The following is a 15,913-nucleotide window of genomic DNA, read 5'->3' as shown; positions in this document are numbered from 1 at the left end:
TCCTCACGGCCGTTTCTGCTTTTATTTGCTCGTGGGCAGCAGGTGTTATGCCGAGTTCTAGAAATTGTCCAGCAGATTTGGCGAGATGGTCGGATAGAGTTTTATGGAAATAATCTTGGACATTTGTTGAGATAAAATGAATTGAAAAGTGAATTGTGACGCTCTGAAAAGCTTAGAACGACTTCTTCTTGAGAAGATGTCTTCAGTATTTATGTATTAGCTGGTGAACTTAATTCCTGCCGTTTCTTCGTCGCCGCATTTGATTTGTTTGGAAAGGGAGGACGAACGAATCTTAATCAAAGTAATTTCCTCCATTCACTAAACAGTTTTTAAGTTATCATTAGACAGCGGATCTTTGTGCAAAATAAAAACTTTCTTCCTGAACTGCAACAAACTCGAGTGAAATAGAAATTTATTTTCTGTCTTAATGTGCTTAGTGGGTTGAAGATAATATAACACTATTGTTCAATTCTTCTGATTAATGTACTATTTTAAATTACACCTATTCATTCTTGTCATAAATTCATAAAATCCGCTGTCTAGTTATCATGCACGCCGATTACAATACAAAAATTAAACCGACTTCGAAAAAACGCACTAAAAAGTATGAAATAATTTCCATTTAATTTATGCGAATACACACGAACTTAAATACAATACAATCTTTTCGGAGGCGGCGCAAAAATTAAAAATTCCGACCCGAGAAACTGTAATGTCCCCTTAAGTTCACCACTTAATACATATACATACCCTTAATTGACCGTATCGTCGAGTGCACCCAATTCAATTCGCACCTCAACAAAACAGACGCAGCTTCTCGCGAATTCTCAGGAATAAAAATCGAGAATGCACGTTGCACTAGCACCGAAATAGTACAAAATAATCGTATTTAGCGAGACATTAAATCACATCACGTACAAACATTCGAAAGAAATCTGTCGGGGATGGTATATCTGGACCATAAGGCGCAGTATCCGTTCATGAATATTTCTCGGCAAATAATTCCCGGCACGGCTTCGTGCCATCTGTACCGCTTTTGTTCCCTGGTACGCGTCGCCTAGGATCGATATGATTCATTTTTACCGCGTCGGAAGTATCGATTGGGAATCGGCACACGCAAATTTCCGCGAACAAAGGCGCCGGCGAGGTCCGGTATCGCGAAGCGAGAAGCAACGGCGTGCGTGGGAATCGAGCGTCGAATAAAATTGTTTCGGACACACGCGGGTGAAAACAACGTTTTGCGAAAATGCTGGCGAAAAAGGAACGAGCTTCGTTTGATTACTCGTCCAGAAACGAGTTTGCTCCGAAAACTCGGAAAAAGGTGGCGTTATTTATAGGCTCGAAGCCGTAGATCGTTGTATTTGTCTTGACATAGCTGTAATAGAACTTCGAATCAAAAACTATTTCAATATTTCTAAAAGTCACCGTCATTTTTTGACAGGGAAAATTTTTTCGAAATTATGTATACAGGGTGTGTGGTAGTTTATAGTTGATGGTTGTTACCAAGGTAATTGGGGTAACACATTTAGACAGAAGACAGCATTACTTCTTCGTTAACTGGAACGAGATTTCCAAGAATGATCTTTTAATGAAAATATGTACTAAATTTTTCGTCCAATTGCCACATTCTCTCTTCAAATTGCCTTCTTAGCTTTAATTTGCTCTGACGATGGTCGAACATCTTGCGCATTTCGAGTAGAATTTCATTCACACACATTTGAATATGTTCTGGGCGAGAATGGAGCCAATCAAACGCTTTCAAGCGTGCTCCAATTAAAATTTTAGATACAATTTCACTCAACTGATACGTCGAAATTAACCAATTTACCTGACTCTCCCAATTTCTGAACGAACCTTCAGACCCATTGAAATCATTCAGTAGTTCACAGACTGCTTTTACACCAATACTAGATTGTGTTCGTGAAGAATTAACATCCATTTCGATTGCACGGCGAAGAACTTCGATTTCTCGCGCAGCGACTTGCAACCCCCTTTCCATTATTCAACTTCACGCAGCAAATGTATTGATAGATTGGTATTACTATTGGTATTACTATTACCTTGGTAACAACCATCAACTATAAACCACTACAGGTGGTCCACCTAAATGTGGCCAGCTAAATACTGATGAAATTTTTTGGCCGAACCATTGGAAATGGCTGAAAAATCATGGCACAAGCGTTGCACCGCGTTGCAGTGCGTTGCACAGCGCGATAGTTGCACCGCGCGCTCCATCACGATTTTCAATTCAGAAACGCGGAATTTTTCATGGGCGAAAATACGAGCCGTCCACGCCGTCCGTGACTTATCTTAAAAATCGCGTGGAAGCCGATTTTCCGGAGTACGCGCGAAAGCATGCCTCTCGAAGGGATTTATAGTACGCCGTAAGACTCCTCTTGGATCATGGTCGCCTCGGTGACGGTTCCCAGCATCTTGCCCGAAAGTTACACAGCTGCGACAACTTCGCAAGAACCGACGTCAATCCAGACTTAATATTATTTCGGAAACTTATCGCATCCGCGACACGCGTTCGCGCCTTAATTGCTGGTTGTTCCGTTGAATGGGAACACTTGAACGCGTCGGGAGTGATTAATCGCGGCGGTCGCATCGAAACTTTGATATTTACGAGCCGGAATTGATCAATGCACCTACAGCGGCAGCTGTACACTGTACAGGTTCTCTCCCCTGTTATTTTTCGATATAGACACTTTTTACATCTAGTCGAGTGCAGCCTCTCTATTTCGGAACAGCCGGTTTTCAATCCGCCCTCGTATCCTTTTCATCTTTGAAAAACTGCATTTTTTCATCCCTCTGCGATGCGCCGATCATTCTCCGCCGGTTATTAAATTGTCCCGTGCCCATTCAGCGCCATTAATGTGAAGAACTTTTAATCCAACGATGCTCGAATCCTTTAATCATTGAAAGGATTAAATGAAAATGAGGAGGTCGTCTCGATGAAAGAGTTTCACCCTCTTCTGTGAAATTACAAAGTTGTCGGCTTAAGTTAAAAAAGATGAAGGATTCAGACAAAGAAAAAATATCGAACAGCGAGATCGAAAGCGTTGCATACAACTGCCATAGAAGAGAATAGAAATATCAATTTCGTCAATGGGGGACGATTTCAAGGAAAACGACGGTCATGAAGAATCGAGCATAACGAATCAAGCTGGTAGACATTTCGTCGCAAGATTGTTGGCAACGTAGCGCGCGTATAAGAGACAGACTATCAAAGCTGAAGGCACGAAGCGGATGTAATGCGAGGAGGCACGAGCGTAATTCCACGCGCGCGTACAGCCAAGCCAAAGGAATTCTGCCGGATCTCTTGCTCGAAAAATATTTCCGGGAATCGAGAGGGAGACGATCTCTCTCACAATCAGTCGTCTGAAGATTCCCAGAACCCTGTGAAAGCTGCAATCCCCTTGTTAATGGCGTCACAGGATCGTGAATTCGCTGTCACGTTCTCGTCATACACACACGCGTACACGAGGTCATTCGACATCAACTTTACACACGTTCCTCTGTAATCGAGTTCGTCCCTCGGGGCGTGATACAGTATTTAAAAAGCTGCGACACCTTCCGGCGCCGACGTACCATGAAAGAAATATTACCTGTCGTCGGTGCCCGATCCATTTTTCTGTCTCGCGGCTCCGTTTTCGACCGTAAAAATTGCATTTTCACCCGTTGCAACCAATTTTAACGCGAGTCCGATTTATCAACTTCAACATTTCGCTTTTTTATTTAATAGCTGCGAGCATGGAGATTATGTTCCTGAAATTCCCGACAGAAATCCGACGCCGAACAATTCGTCAATGTACCTTGAATGTGCAACAAATTAAAAGTTTCACCAAGGACCAGTTCGCACTTTAGAGAATTCGATCGATAAAGTCTCGAAAAATTTGCCACGCTCGTCGAATCTGATTTTCTCGGAGCGTGGCGGTTCCGGAAGCGAGTTAACGCCAAATCAGCGGATCCTCGTCGAAAATTACACACGGCGTGCTCGCGTGCAGTTATGTTGGGAAATTGTTTCAAACCCTGTTCAGCCTGTTCCACGCCCGCGGCGGTCCGCAAATTTACCAACGAAAATAAGCTGGGTTTATTTCACGCGATCCTCCATCGAACGTTTTCACTCCTCTCGCTACAAATCGCCGGTTAGAAAGAGTGTGCGCGCCTGTGGAACTGGTTTTTGTTCCACGTCGGAAACAATGTGCCCATTGCGAATCAATCGGCCGCTGACATTTTCGAGCCGCGGATATTGTTTTATTAATTTCCCTTCAATCCCAGACTGTCGGCCGCCCGAACATTGCGAATCGATCACCTGTAACACATCAAATCATGAAATATCGTTCATAGAAACGTTTTTAAGTGATGAAAATAGTGTCGATCACCGGGGAAGTCGATTGATTCATTTTATTCGGATGGATCCACGTCGTTTCAATCCGTCACTCGGCCGTGCTGCTCGTTTTTCACTGAAAATTATTCCGCTTATAGAAAATCCTCTCGGAAAATGATTCACTGATTTTATATTTAGACTTGCGAAGAAATAGAACGTTCCGCAGGATCCAGAATTTATTCGAGAAACGAATTCGGCAAAGAAGTGATCCAGCAGCTGGAGAATTTTTCAAACTCTAGAGAAGCGTCTTCGGAAAGCAAATTTTTTGAGAACGGAGCGCGTAACAAATATTTTCCGTGCTCTCAGAGGAGCGTTTCATCGAAGAACCATTTAATGGGGCACCATTACCGTAGAATGCGACTTCCGATGAATGCATCCCGCCGGATTGGCCTGATTCCTGGAGAACACGGAAAGAACGGTAGCTGTCGAGCATTAGTCGATATTTCGAGGGCTTAGTAGATAAATCGCCGGATCCATTTGCAGTCGAAATTTCGTAGCGATTCTGCTTCTATAAATATTATACGTATAATCCTGCAAGCTCTGACGTTTTTCGTGCTTTAAATGTACGTTCCTCTGAGAACGGAGCAAATAAATTCTATCCGAGTCGTTTAACGTCTCTCTAACCTTCTCGTAGAATTATGGAGCTCGCGGATTTTCGTGAAAATTCTTCTTGTAGATGGCGGTGATCCTGAACGGGACGTCGTTCCCGAATTTAGCGAGCGACGAGGACGACGAGGACCACAGCTACGTCCCGTACGACCAGCGACCGGAAACATACATCGTTCCCGTGGTGTTCCTGTTGATCTTGGTGGTCGGTGTCACCGGAAACGGGATCCTGGTGCTCACGCTGCTGCGGCATTCCAGCATGAGGAACGTTCCCAACACTTATGTCCTTTCTCTGGCTCTTGGCGATCTCTTGGTAAGAACTAATTGCAGTTACAAATCTCTGAAGAAAAACAGTATGTTAAAGGTTTGTCGGGTCTCCCAAGGGAAACACAATTTTCCCGGACAGTCAGAAGTGGCGCGAGAAGGATTGCATTAATCTTCCGACTTTTTCTGCTCGAGTACAAATTGCACGTCGATCACAACGCGCATCGAGCGTGTTATCGAGCAGAATGGTACGCGAGCATTAACGGGGTAGACTCGTTTTTCCAGGATTGCAAGGATGCGGGATTCGCCTTCTCATTTCTCGATAATACAAAGCTTTGTCTGTAGTCGAAAACGCTGGATTAAAGATCAAAAGTCCTCGCGGGAAAGCTGGAGGACTAAAATGTTACTCATAAGCGAACATCGCAGAGTATTTGGCCTGAAAAAGTGGAAAAAACCATTTTAGCGTTATTTTTAGGCTCAAGGTTATAATTAGACAGCGGATGTTTATGCATTTATGAAGAAATTGGTTGGACGAAATATAAAACAGTAAAAGGTCTAAAAAATTCAAGAATGTTGTAATGTCGCTTTTGATGTAACAAAGTCGTTAAGGGATGAAATCAATTTTTATGTTATTCCTGCCTGCCACAATCATTACAAAACATTTTTATTTTGCATAAAGATCCGCTGTCTACTCATAAGGGTTTCTCTTGATCAGTTGAAAAACCTCTAAGGGCAGTTGTGACCATATTAATCGGCTAGGCCCTGAGGTAATCGAAAAAATAGCAACCTAGCAAAGCAACCCTGGAAAACCGGGTCTACGCCCTTAATAATCGGACTCAATACACCGTTTCCCGGAGTCGTCACGATTTTATCGAGCAAAGTGCTCCCACTTTGTGAGACTTCTGTACACAGAGAAAAACTGACAGCGCTCTGGCTCCGTATCCGATATAGATTTATCCCCTGGATCCAGCGATCAACTCTAACTACTTTAGAATCGTTCCGAGCCTCCCTGGCAAATTTTCCAATCGTTCAAGCCCCAGGCGTTTTTGCGAAAGAATATCTCTGATAATCGTGCCCGGTGCACACTAGTCTCCGCTCATGCAAAAGTTATTCGACTGACACACCTGGATCGACACTCACCCTCGCAATTTCGCGTCGGAAAGGGTAGTAAATTATTTTTCAAGTGGTGAATGATCGAACAGCTGTGCGGAACCATAGCACGCGTGCCATTAATTATTCTGTTTGGAAACTTCTGGGCTGGAAAGGCTCGTTCCAGATTCTTGTTACTACCTACAGAATTTCAGAACACCCAGACCTAGCAGAATCGCATTTGGAATGGTAGTTTTGCAGGATTCATTAATGCTTGCAAATTTGCTAATGGCATGTTGATTGAACATTTAATTACTTCCTATTGGTATAGTAGATGAAGATGTTATAATCGGAAGCTGTGAAAATCGGATTCAGTGAAGTTTTTGGACATGGTTCAAAGGGTCAGCCATTCTGCTAACGAACTTTAAAATTAGCCCCGCTATCCAGCTGTCCATCGGGCTTTCAATCATCCCTCAATGAACACGCGGGTGTACGCGTTACGAGCTCACGCGAGCGTGGCATGTGCTAAAAAGGCGATCAAATGTCCTGATAATGGCAATATCACGAAAAGGATTTTACTGAAATTGTCTACAAGTGCTCGAGACAGAGGGTTCCAGTAATGAAACGGGATCATAAATATTATGTAAGAGTAGAGGATGTTAAACTGTAAATATTTATTGAACGAAAAGTAGCACACACAACTGAGAATAACAATATATGTATATGTAACTGAATAAACGTAAACTCTTTAATAGTAAATCGCGTAGCCGTAATTCGTCGTGTTCCGTTCCGTAATCGTAATCGTATCGTATAAACATTTACGTCAACTTTCGCGTTTTTCTATAAGTTTTTTGCCGTGATGTTTTGTTCATGCGTTTCGTTTGTCTCATTTATTTACACCGTTGGTTACGTAGTCAATCGATGTATCGCACCGATTGACTCACGCACACACACATATAATACACTCTTACAAATATATAATTACACGCATACAGAAAATCTTCAAAATCTCGCTCCTACAATTATTCTGTCGATGAAGAAACAACAAAGTATTAGAATCGAAGGGTGTCAGGTTCCTGTGAATATTTTATTCGCTGTAACAATTCCTCGGGTGCGAGCGTATCGGTGGAAACGCTATTGTTGTCACGTTCCGATTAACTCGATAAACAGCGGGGCGTCGGCGAACCATTATCAATCGGGGGTTGTCCGCGGCGATACGCAAATGTCACGCAGCGTGTCACTTATCGTCCTGTTCACCGCAGCGTTCTGTAGTTTTTGTATCCTCGATGGGTTTCACATTCGGCGGTGAATCATCGAGGTCGATCAGAGAGCCCCTTTCGATATCGGTTTCCGTCACGACTCGCCGAGACGTTGCTCGAGCGTGTTCCGATAAAAACGAACGAAACCCTCGAGGATACGAAATACCATGTGCCCTTATGGTCGTGCTCGACAAGACGGTCCTCCCATGTATTTCCAAATACGAAATTTCAGGTGATCGTGACGTGTGTGCCGTTCACGTCAATCCTCTACACGATCGAGTCGTGGCCGTGGGGCCTGGCAGTTTGCAAATTATCAGAGTGCGCCAAGGATATTTCGATCGGCGTCTCAGTTTTCACTCTGACCGCGTTATCAGCCGAGAGGTAAGTTGTCAAACCCAGTTACGACCAGGTAAATTGTTGTTTCGGCTGCCGGTGTTCGACCAGCCATCGTAAACTTTGACTAACTTCCGCTGATGGACCAATCGGCTGGCCGACAGACCGTCTAACCAGTAATCCATGTCGAACTTGCCGCGATAAGTCTCAATCAAACTCCCCGTCAATCGGCTTCCTGGAATCCCATTGTTTCGTCGAGATCCCTACAAAAAACTCAGAGCTTTTCTTCGCTCTCGAATCTTTTCCAATACCTTACTAAATTCTTAATGTAATATAATCAACCGGGTAATCACTTTTGATTTCTTCTTGAAACTTCAGTGACGTCTTCGCCGACCAATATCAAAATTATTGTATATTTTAACACAGTGGCGCACCCAGGGGGGGGGCAGGGGGCCAAGTCCCTCCGCAAGAAAAAATGTTTCGCTTCCAAAATTAAAATCGCGGAATAGCTCTCGACAGATATGTTGGCTAAAAAAAGGTTGCATCCTGGGTGCGCCACTGTTTTAACACTTTACCTAAAAAGTGAAAGCATATTAATAAGATTTCCAATAATGGTGCTGTACCAAAAGAAAGCATAGAAATTTTCTTTCACATTACAATCTTAAATGAAAGTGTTAGATGACGTTGTTGAGGGTGGCTTCGTTCGTTCACAATGAAAATTGCTGTCACTGTTGAAGGTTCCATTAAAAAGTGTTTGGCCATGAACCACAGATTTTTCAAAATTATGCAACAATCACATTATTGTAAACAATTATTGTAAAATTCAACGCGAAGATTCATGCGAACGCGCACTTCCCTGTTGTCCCAGCTAATGGAGCCGATGCAAACTGTTGCTTCCACCCACGCCATCCGTGTTCTGTAGCTCGCCGCGTAGACAATTCATCCGGTAAACCTCTTTTGGAACATCGTGCCAAAGAGCTTCTTGTTTCAAGACGCTTTGATGTAGGATCTTCGTGAAGTTCTTCATTTTTGTAGGAAAATTTGAATACATTCTAGCGTGCATGTATAGGGAGCATTGATTGTTCGTTTCTGTTTAGGTACTGCGCGATCGTGAACCCCATTGGCCGTCACGTCGCCGGATTGAGCGCAAAGCCATCAACGATCATAACAGCGAGCCTGATTTGGGTGCTGGCGATTGTTCTGGCGATGCCAGCTGCTCTTTTCTCTCACGTGCCGACCGTCCCGTTACAGGGCAACCACAGCATTCTGATTTGCAGCCCTTTCCCCGAAGAATTCGGTGAGTGCCATGCCAGAAAACTTTGCTACTCCGTTACCTTGTAACTGGATATTCTTTGTTCCCCGTGGAAAGTAGCTTTTCTTTGATCATTTTCCCTTCTTTTCCATGGAAACGTTGCCCCGGCAACACCGTTACACGATTACCAGCAAATGGATTTCATTTTTCCGGAATTTAGTTGCCACTTCGTCGAGAACTTCCAGATAAAACCGCACTCCGTTCGTGTAGCTTCTTAAGGCGGTAGTATACCCTCGGATTGTAACTAGCAAATAACTAGAATCTTACTAGAAAAATGGGTCGAAACATGGGTTTGCGCGCTTCGGTTGTTTGACCCTATTTCATCATCGCTCTGGTCATCATATAAGTCAAAAAAGTCTTTTAGAGACAGAAAAATGTATTGAAATCTGCGGGTTTTTTCTAGATTTTTTCTCTACTTTGGGCCCTCATATTATTAAATATAAACATAATCTCGTTCAAATCATGACCATAGCGCACTGTGATGAACCTTCCTCTTTAGAATGAGCCCTCACCCAGCCCAAAATCTGCTCAAATAAGGTCAAACAACCGAAGCGCGCAAACCCATGTTTCGACATGGTTTCGACCCAAAATCTAGTAAGATTCTAGTCCCTTTCTAGTTACAATCCGAGGGTATACTACCGCCTTAATAACCGCGAAGTTGCCAGGAATTCGAGAGCATCCGACCGCTAACTATTTACCATTTAGCTCCAAAAGAAGTCGGAGATACACCACCGTGTATCTTTTCATTTACAGAGAGTAATTGATGTTGAATATTATTTGTATTATTAATTAGTGGCAAAAGTTACATTGATACGCCTTATTTTAAGTAGATTTTGTATATTTTCGATAAACCGAAGGTGGTCAAATACTTATGGATGGTAGTGTAAATGTGACGGCAGTGTAAACGCGGTTGAGAGATGGTTCTCTTCGATTATAGGGGTGAGTTACACGAGGGGCATGGTGATGTTCAAGTTTCTCGCTTATTACGCTATACCGCTCTGCGTGATAGCTGGCTTCTACCTGGGGATGGCCAGACACCTTGAACTTTCAACGAGAAACATGCCCGGCGAGCTGTCCACCAGGAGTCACCGCATGGAACAAATTAGGGCACGTAAAAAGGTATGCTTACGGAATCGATACGCCTGTAAAACGAAACTTTCGCGACTGCGATAAAAACCGATAACCTGGCGGAACGACGCGTAACCTGGTAAGTTTATGGATGAATTTTTCAAGAGAAACTACACAGACATTTACAAATAAGCTTCTGTAAAATGAGCAGGGTCTTGTTCCCAACAATGTCTCAATAACAAGTCGACACGGAAAAGATGGATAACATGGTCCATAATTCCAGTCATGGAATTTTAACCCTCATCCGTCCCTCGAAATAACAAGGCAAACAGTTATTTTTCGATGCTTTTTTAATGAAATTGATAAGTTGACATTTACATACGAGTTTTCGATTGTGTCTCCCATTAAAAAATTCTAAAAGTCACGAAGTTTCGGGCAAATGAACCTACAAATAACAGAACAAATCACCACGAGGGACGGATAAGGGTTAAAGTAAAATATTTGACGAGTCCCCGCTTCGTCGAGGAACTTTCCGCCGGCCCAAATATTTTCTCTCGTCCGAATTCGCTGCGAACAAACGGCAGAGTTAACCCGATAAGGGAGCAGCCGGAATAATTTCCGAAGTGGAAAATAGTAGCAGCGACGCGGCGAGTGTTCCGCGTAAATATAGTGTTCCGGAGGACTCTAGAAGTCGGCTAATTCGCGAACAATGGGTCGACAATCACCGGGAGCTTCTGCTACGCGGGTCGGAACGATTGTAGCACGCCGAATGTAACAGATAATTACGGACAGTTTCACGCGGGGACCGCGAAGTCGCCGGTCGCGCAATTGTCTCGAATCTACGGTCGCCGGTTACGCAATCTCCGCACACACGATCGGTAATAGCTCTTACGGCAATATTAACTCGACGCTCGGCCAAGGTGTCGGCTCGATTGAAAGACAATCGCCGGCAAGTTCGCGAACAATACAATTTCTCGGCGAGAGGAGCTAATTAGAAATCGCTGCGAGCCACGAGAATCCATTACGCTGCTCGCATTGTGCTGCCGCGAGAGCCATTGACAGCCTGCGTTATTAGTTTCCGCAGGCAAATTCCAAGAAAGTAGCGACAAATAAAATCTCTCATTTCCAATCTCTTTAGAATCTCATTGTATCCAGCAGTCTAGTCAAAAATTGCGAATCTTTTAATCCGTATTTTTAGAGGATCGTTACGCCCTCGCAGTGTACAAGCAACCTACATTTCCCATAATTACTACTGGAGCGGTCGGTGTGAAGCGAGTGCTTTTAGAAGAAATTATTCCCACGCAGGCCGCCCTCCGTCGGCTCTATCAAGGGTCAAAAGGCACGCCAATGCTCCCTTCAGAGCGTCGACGAGGCTGACCGCAACGTTGGTATAACATTTCCAAAAGGGCTCGGCGAGTCACACCTGAAAGCCATGTTATTAATGACTGCGCGACGCCTTCGCACGAAACCCTTCGACGAGTTCGCTGAACCATTAATCTCGAGTCCCACGCAATCAAACAAATTTATTTAATCACGCCAAAAATCGAGGAGTTCGAGGAGACATTCCCACGGGAATCGGGAGGATAATCCGCGGATGTCGAGCTGGATTGCACTTCGGCTCCGTGATTCACGGTTTATCACGGGACGATTTATCATCGGGGTGTTCGCGGTACCCGATATCGATTCCGGGGCGAAGTTCACCTCGATTGAAATCGTCTTTTCGGTGTTATCGAAATGAACGGATTAGGGTCGCCCGAATGATTCCAGGAGAGTGGAAACTTTCGTTGTATCGTCGTCGTCACGCTCCGATGCCATTCCCTTTCCGATAATTCGACGCCGAGCATCCGGCGTCGTCTCCCGACGGAGCTGCTTTTAAAGTTCGCGATAACGATGGCATGTGCCAACATAGGGCAACGTCGGGAAATCGACGAAAATCGAATTACCGCGCGATGGTAACCGTTGCATTGTCTGCAGTCGAATGACGCGGAAAGTCGGGCCAACTCGCGCGAACCGCCTCTAACTCCTCGAACTGTGTCAGAGAAACTCGAAGGAGCTCTCCGGGAACCTCGAATCTCATAAGACTGTCATTCTAAACGCTCGGAGATTTTTCTCGGGCAGGTAAGAGTCATCTGGAAATTAATAACAACCGCTCGGGAACTGTTCAGTTTATTTGACTTTGTCGGAACGCAACGGAACGCGAGACTCACGAAAATGTCTCTGGAATTGGACACTGCAAGCATTTGTGGCTTATGAAAATGTTGAAAAAGGCTAGACTATAAGATACGACAGAATTTTGTACAATTCTCATTCGTTTTGGATGTACAAAGGCTGTTCCCGTTGAAAATAGGATTGTATTCACGAACATTTTAAAAAGAATTCCAATCGAATCGATGTAAAACTGAGTTGTCGGCAGATTTTCCATCGCAGGTGTTCTATCATGAGAATAATCTCGTTGATAAATATTGCCACGCGTACGAAATAGCTCGGACAGTGTCGTGCATTCGTTCGAACCGTTTAATGACCGGCGATAATCGCCGTCCGTTGCGTATCGGGACGATAACGTGCTCGACTCGGAGTTAAACAAATATTTCAGGTGATATAATCTGCGATCAAGCTCGAGTAGGAACTTAATCGTCGAAGTGAATAGACGGACACGTATATCTGTTGTTGTATCGATCGTCTGCTGGCGATATCGCACGGTGGGATTCACTTAACGTATAAACGTGGTGTACATCGTTTATGAAATCTCTGATCGACAGGTCGGCAAGATGGTGATCTCGTTCGTGATCATCTTCGTCGTCTGTTTTCTGCCGTACCACACGTTCATGCTGTGGTTCCACTTCTGTCCTTCGTCGCAGTCGGATTACGATGATTTCTGGCACGCCTTCAGGATCATCGGATTCTGCCTGAGTTTCGTCAACAGCTGCGTCAACCCCATAGCTCTGTACTTCATCAGCGGGATCTTCCGCAAGAGGCTAGTACCTCTGCAAACTGATTAACAGTGTTTGAACGCACTGAATACATTCGCTACCGACTAGAAGTTTGACATCACCTGCTGATTTCTGTAAACTTTCGCCCGCTAATGTACATTCTCCTGAGCACGTTGCAAACCCTTCTTTTCATTGAAAATTCGAGCTTGCTAACGAGTGAACTTTTGACTAGAAAATCGGCATGTGCTGTCTCGTTAAAAAATTTACTTTCCTCGGCTTGGTTGTTTCGACGTAGAAAAAAATGAAACAATTTCTATGGCAGATTTAACGAGTACCTGTGCTGTCAACCATCATCTAGGAGCTGTCGGCCAGACACCACGTGTAGTTTAGAGAGGAATGGTAATCGTTCGACACAGAGGAGACGTCATGATACACGCAGCAGCATTTATGAGACCAACTTCGGGTCTACGATCCGAAGACACACGCAGGAATTGAATTCCACTGCTTTGTACGAGCTGGCCAGCGAGAATGCCAATGATTTGCCCGACGATTTTAATTGTAAGTATATAGTATTGGACCTGTTCGTTCAGGAGAATTAATATTAACGTAAAGTCTGTCACGTTTGCGTTCGCAGGATATCAAGGACCACCGGAAGCTAGGACACCGACGAACGAATGATCGTATTATAAATGTATCATAAATGATGTATAAACCGCGAAACGCTGTACGATCTAGAGCGTCCCGAACATCCTTCTGTGATCCATTCATCAGGCTAACTGATCAACGAACGGAGGTTCCTCTCTGTACAGCTTCAACGTAGCGATCCCGTTCAAAACTTTGTAACACTCTCGCCACCCTAAGCGAGGTATAACGACGATTCCGATGTGGTACCACGATCGAAGAATCGTCGAGAAGATTCTTAGGTTTCGTGGTACTTAGAAAAATGCAACGAGTCTCATGCGCGAGGACTACACTTCATCTAGACTATCGACAAATTGCGTCTCTCACGAAAAGAACGATTGTCTCTTCCACTTAAAGTATTGCGAAGTCTATTGTACTGTGCAGAACACAATAAAGTTTCGCTAGAAAAGTGACAAAATGGCGAACTAGTTCTAATGTTTCGGACACGGTCGATCCCTTCCATTTTTCTGTGCAGAAACGAAGGAAAATGAATAAATCTTCGCGTAGATCGTCCGTTCGGTTGCTTATTAGCAGACTGCGGATTTTATGCATTTGTGACAAAAATGGGTACGTACAATTTAAAGCAGTAGACATAGTATAAAAAAATTGAGGACATCAGTGTATTAGTTCCAACTGTATACGATAATTAAGAAAAGAAAAAATTTTCTAGTTGGCCCCTGCTTCTTGCAATTCATGTAGAAATTTGTTGTTTTCGTAAAGATCCGCAGTCTGCTCATTAGTGGATCATTTTGTACAGGGTGTCACAAAATTATATAACATGTCGTGGACACCATAACGCGATTCTACACCCCCGATGTAGTCGAAAATGACGTAAGAAACCCCCGCAAAATTGACCTTGAACGTGAAAAACAAGGTAAAAAAACCAAAATTCTTTTTTGAGATTTAAGATTTTTAATCTTAAAAAAATTTGTTTCTTTACCTTGTTTTTCTTTGTTCAAGGTCCATTTTGCGGGGGGTTCCTTATGTCATTTTCGACTAAATCGGGGATGTAAAATCTCGCTATGGTGTCCGCGACATATAATTTTGTGACACCGTGGACATACATGGTACAAAATCCTCAATCTAACGATTGAGCGAGACACCTGCCCGCCAGGCCATGTGCACCGGTAACCATCATCGTCCGTGTAATTATCCGATCTCGCGTGACTGAGGGGTTGCTAATGGATTCACCGGGTGTTGCTCCACCCACGATTTTTTCTCGGTGTTCATCACTGATCGAGCTAATCGAGCAACGTCGTGTATCAAAAGGGTGAAATAAATCCACGAGAAGAGAGACTCCGTTATTGCATCGCGTTGCTGGATTTAGATGTAATTAGCGAGCGGGACAGAGAATAAGGGAGAGAGAGAGAGAAAAGGGAGAAGGAACCTATAGTTCCAGGCCTTGTATCAATTGTATTGCAGAGAAGCCGAAGACCTTGCCACCTTCACCCGTAATCGGGGATCCCCGTTTGACGGCCAGCTCCGATAACAGGATTTAGTATCGCACGTCCATTGGCCGTCGCGTTTCCGTGCGTTATAGACGTTCGCGTTTCAGATAACGGCTGGACGTCTTCCCGATGCCTCTATTATAGGTGTAATTAGGCCACGCAGCGCGGAAGCGTTTCCACTGGAATCGATACGTGGCCGGAATATGGAATTGACGGCCGCGGTAGCAACTTTACGCCCCCCTGAAGACCGAAGGGAATTTATTCCCCTTGAAACGAAGGAGAGGGAACTTATTCCCACGCGGCTCGAGTGCCGCGCGATCCGATCGTGACTACTCTACGAAGTGCTCGATCTTTTCCCAGAATTACCTTCGATTGGGTTTGCTAGCTCTACGCAGCCCTCAGGTGTCGTAGACTTCGCAGAAATGAATCCTTCGACGTTGAACGTTCTTTCGACATTCTGAGAATAGTTTTCTTGGAGACTATGTGCTCCGGAGACTAGTGCGATCCACTCTTTTTAACCGACTTCGAAAAAG

The 15,913-nt window shown here is 44.2% G+C and overlaps 1 protein-coding gene across 1 annotated transcript in view; it reads left to right on the top strand.

The window, feature by feature from the left end:
* Nucleotides 1–14,770, top strand: part of LOC143211195 (neuropeptide CCHamide-2 receptor-like) — a 35,903-nt gene extending 21,133 nt beyond the window's left edge. The window contains exons 2-8 of the mRNA XM_076428662.1: nt 5,067–5,309; nt 7,841–7,989; nt 9,039–9,238; nt 10,191–10,372; nt 13,081–13,295; nt 13,574–13,809; nt 13,886–14,770. Coding sequence (XP_076284777.1) covers nt 5,067–5,309; nt 7,841–7,989; nt 9,039–9,238; nt 10,191–10,372; nt 13,081–13,295; nt 13,574–13,809; nt 13,886–13,887 — 1,227 coding nt within the window. The 3' untranslated portion in view covers nt 13,888–14,770. The remainder of the gene's footprint in view (nt 1–5,066; nt 5,310–7,840; nt 7,990–9,038; nt 9,239–10,190; nt 10,373–13,080; nt 13,296–13,573; nt 13,810–13,885) is intronic.
* Nucleotides 14,771–15,913: the final 1,143 nt, after the last annotated feature.

This window comes from Lasioglossum baleicum, chromosome 8 (genome assembly GCF_051020765.1).
Source record: "Lasioglossum baleicum chromosome 8, iyLasBale1, whole genome shotgun sequence".
Classification (NCBI taxonomy): Eukaryota; Metazoa; Arthropoda; class Insecta; order Hymenoptera; family Halictidae; genus Lasioglossum; species Lasioglossum baleicum.
Note: the sequence above shows the minus strand (reverse complement) of the source record. Positions and strands in the feature narration are given on the sequence as shown.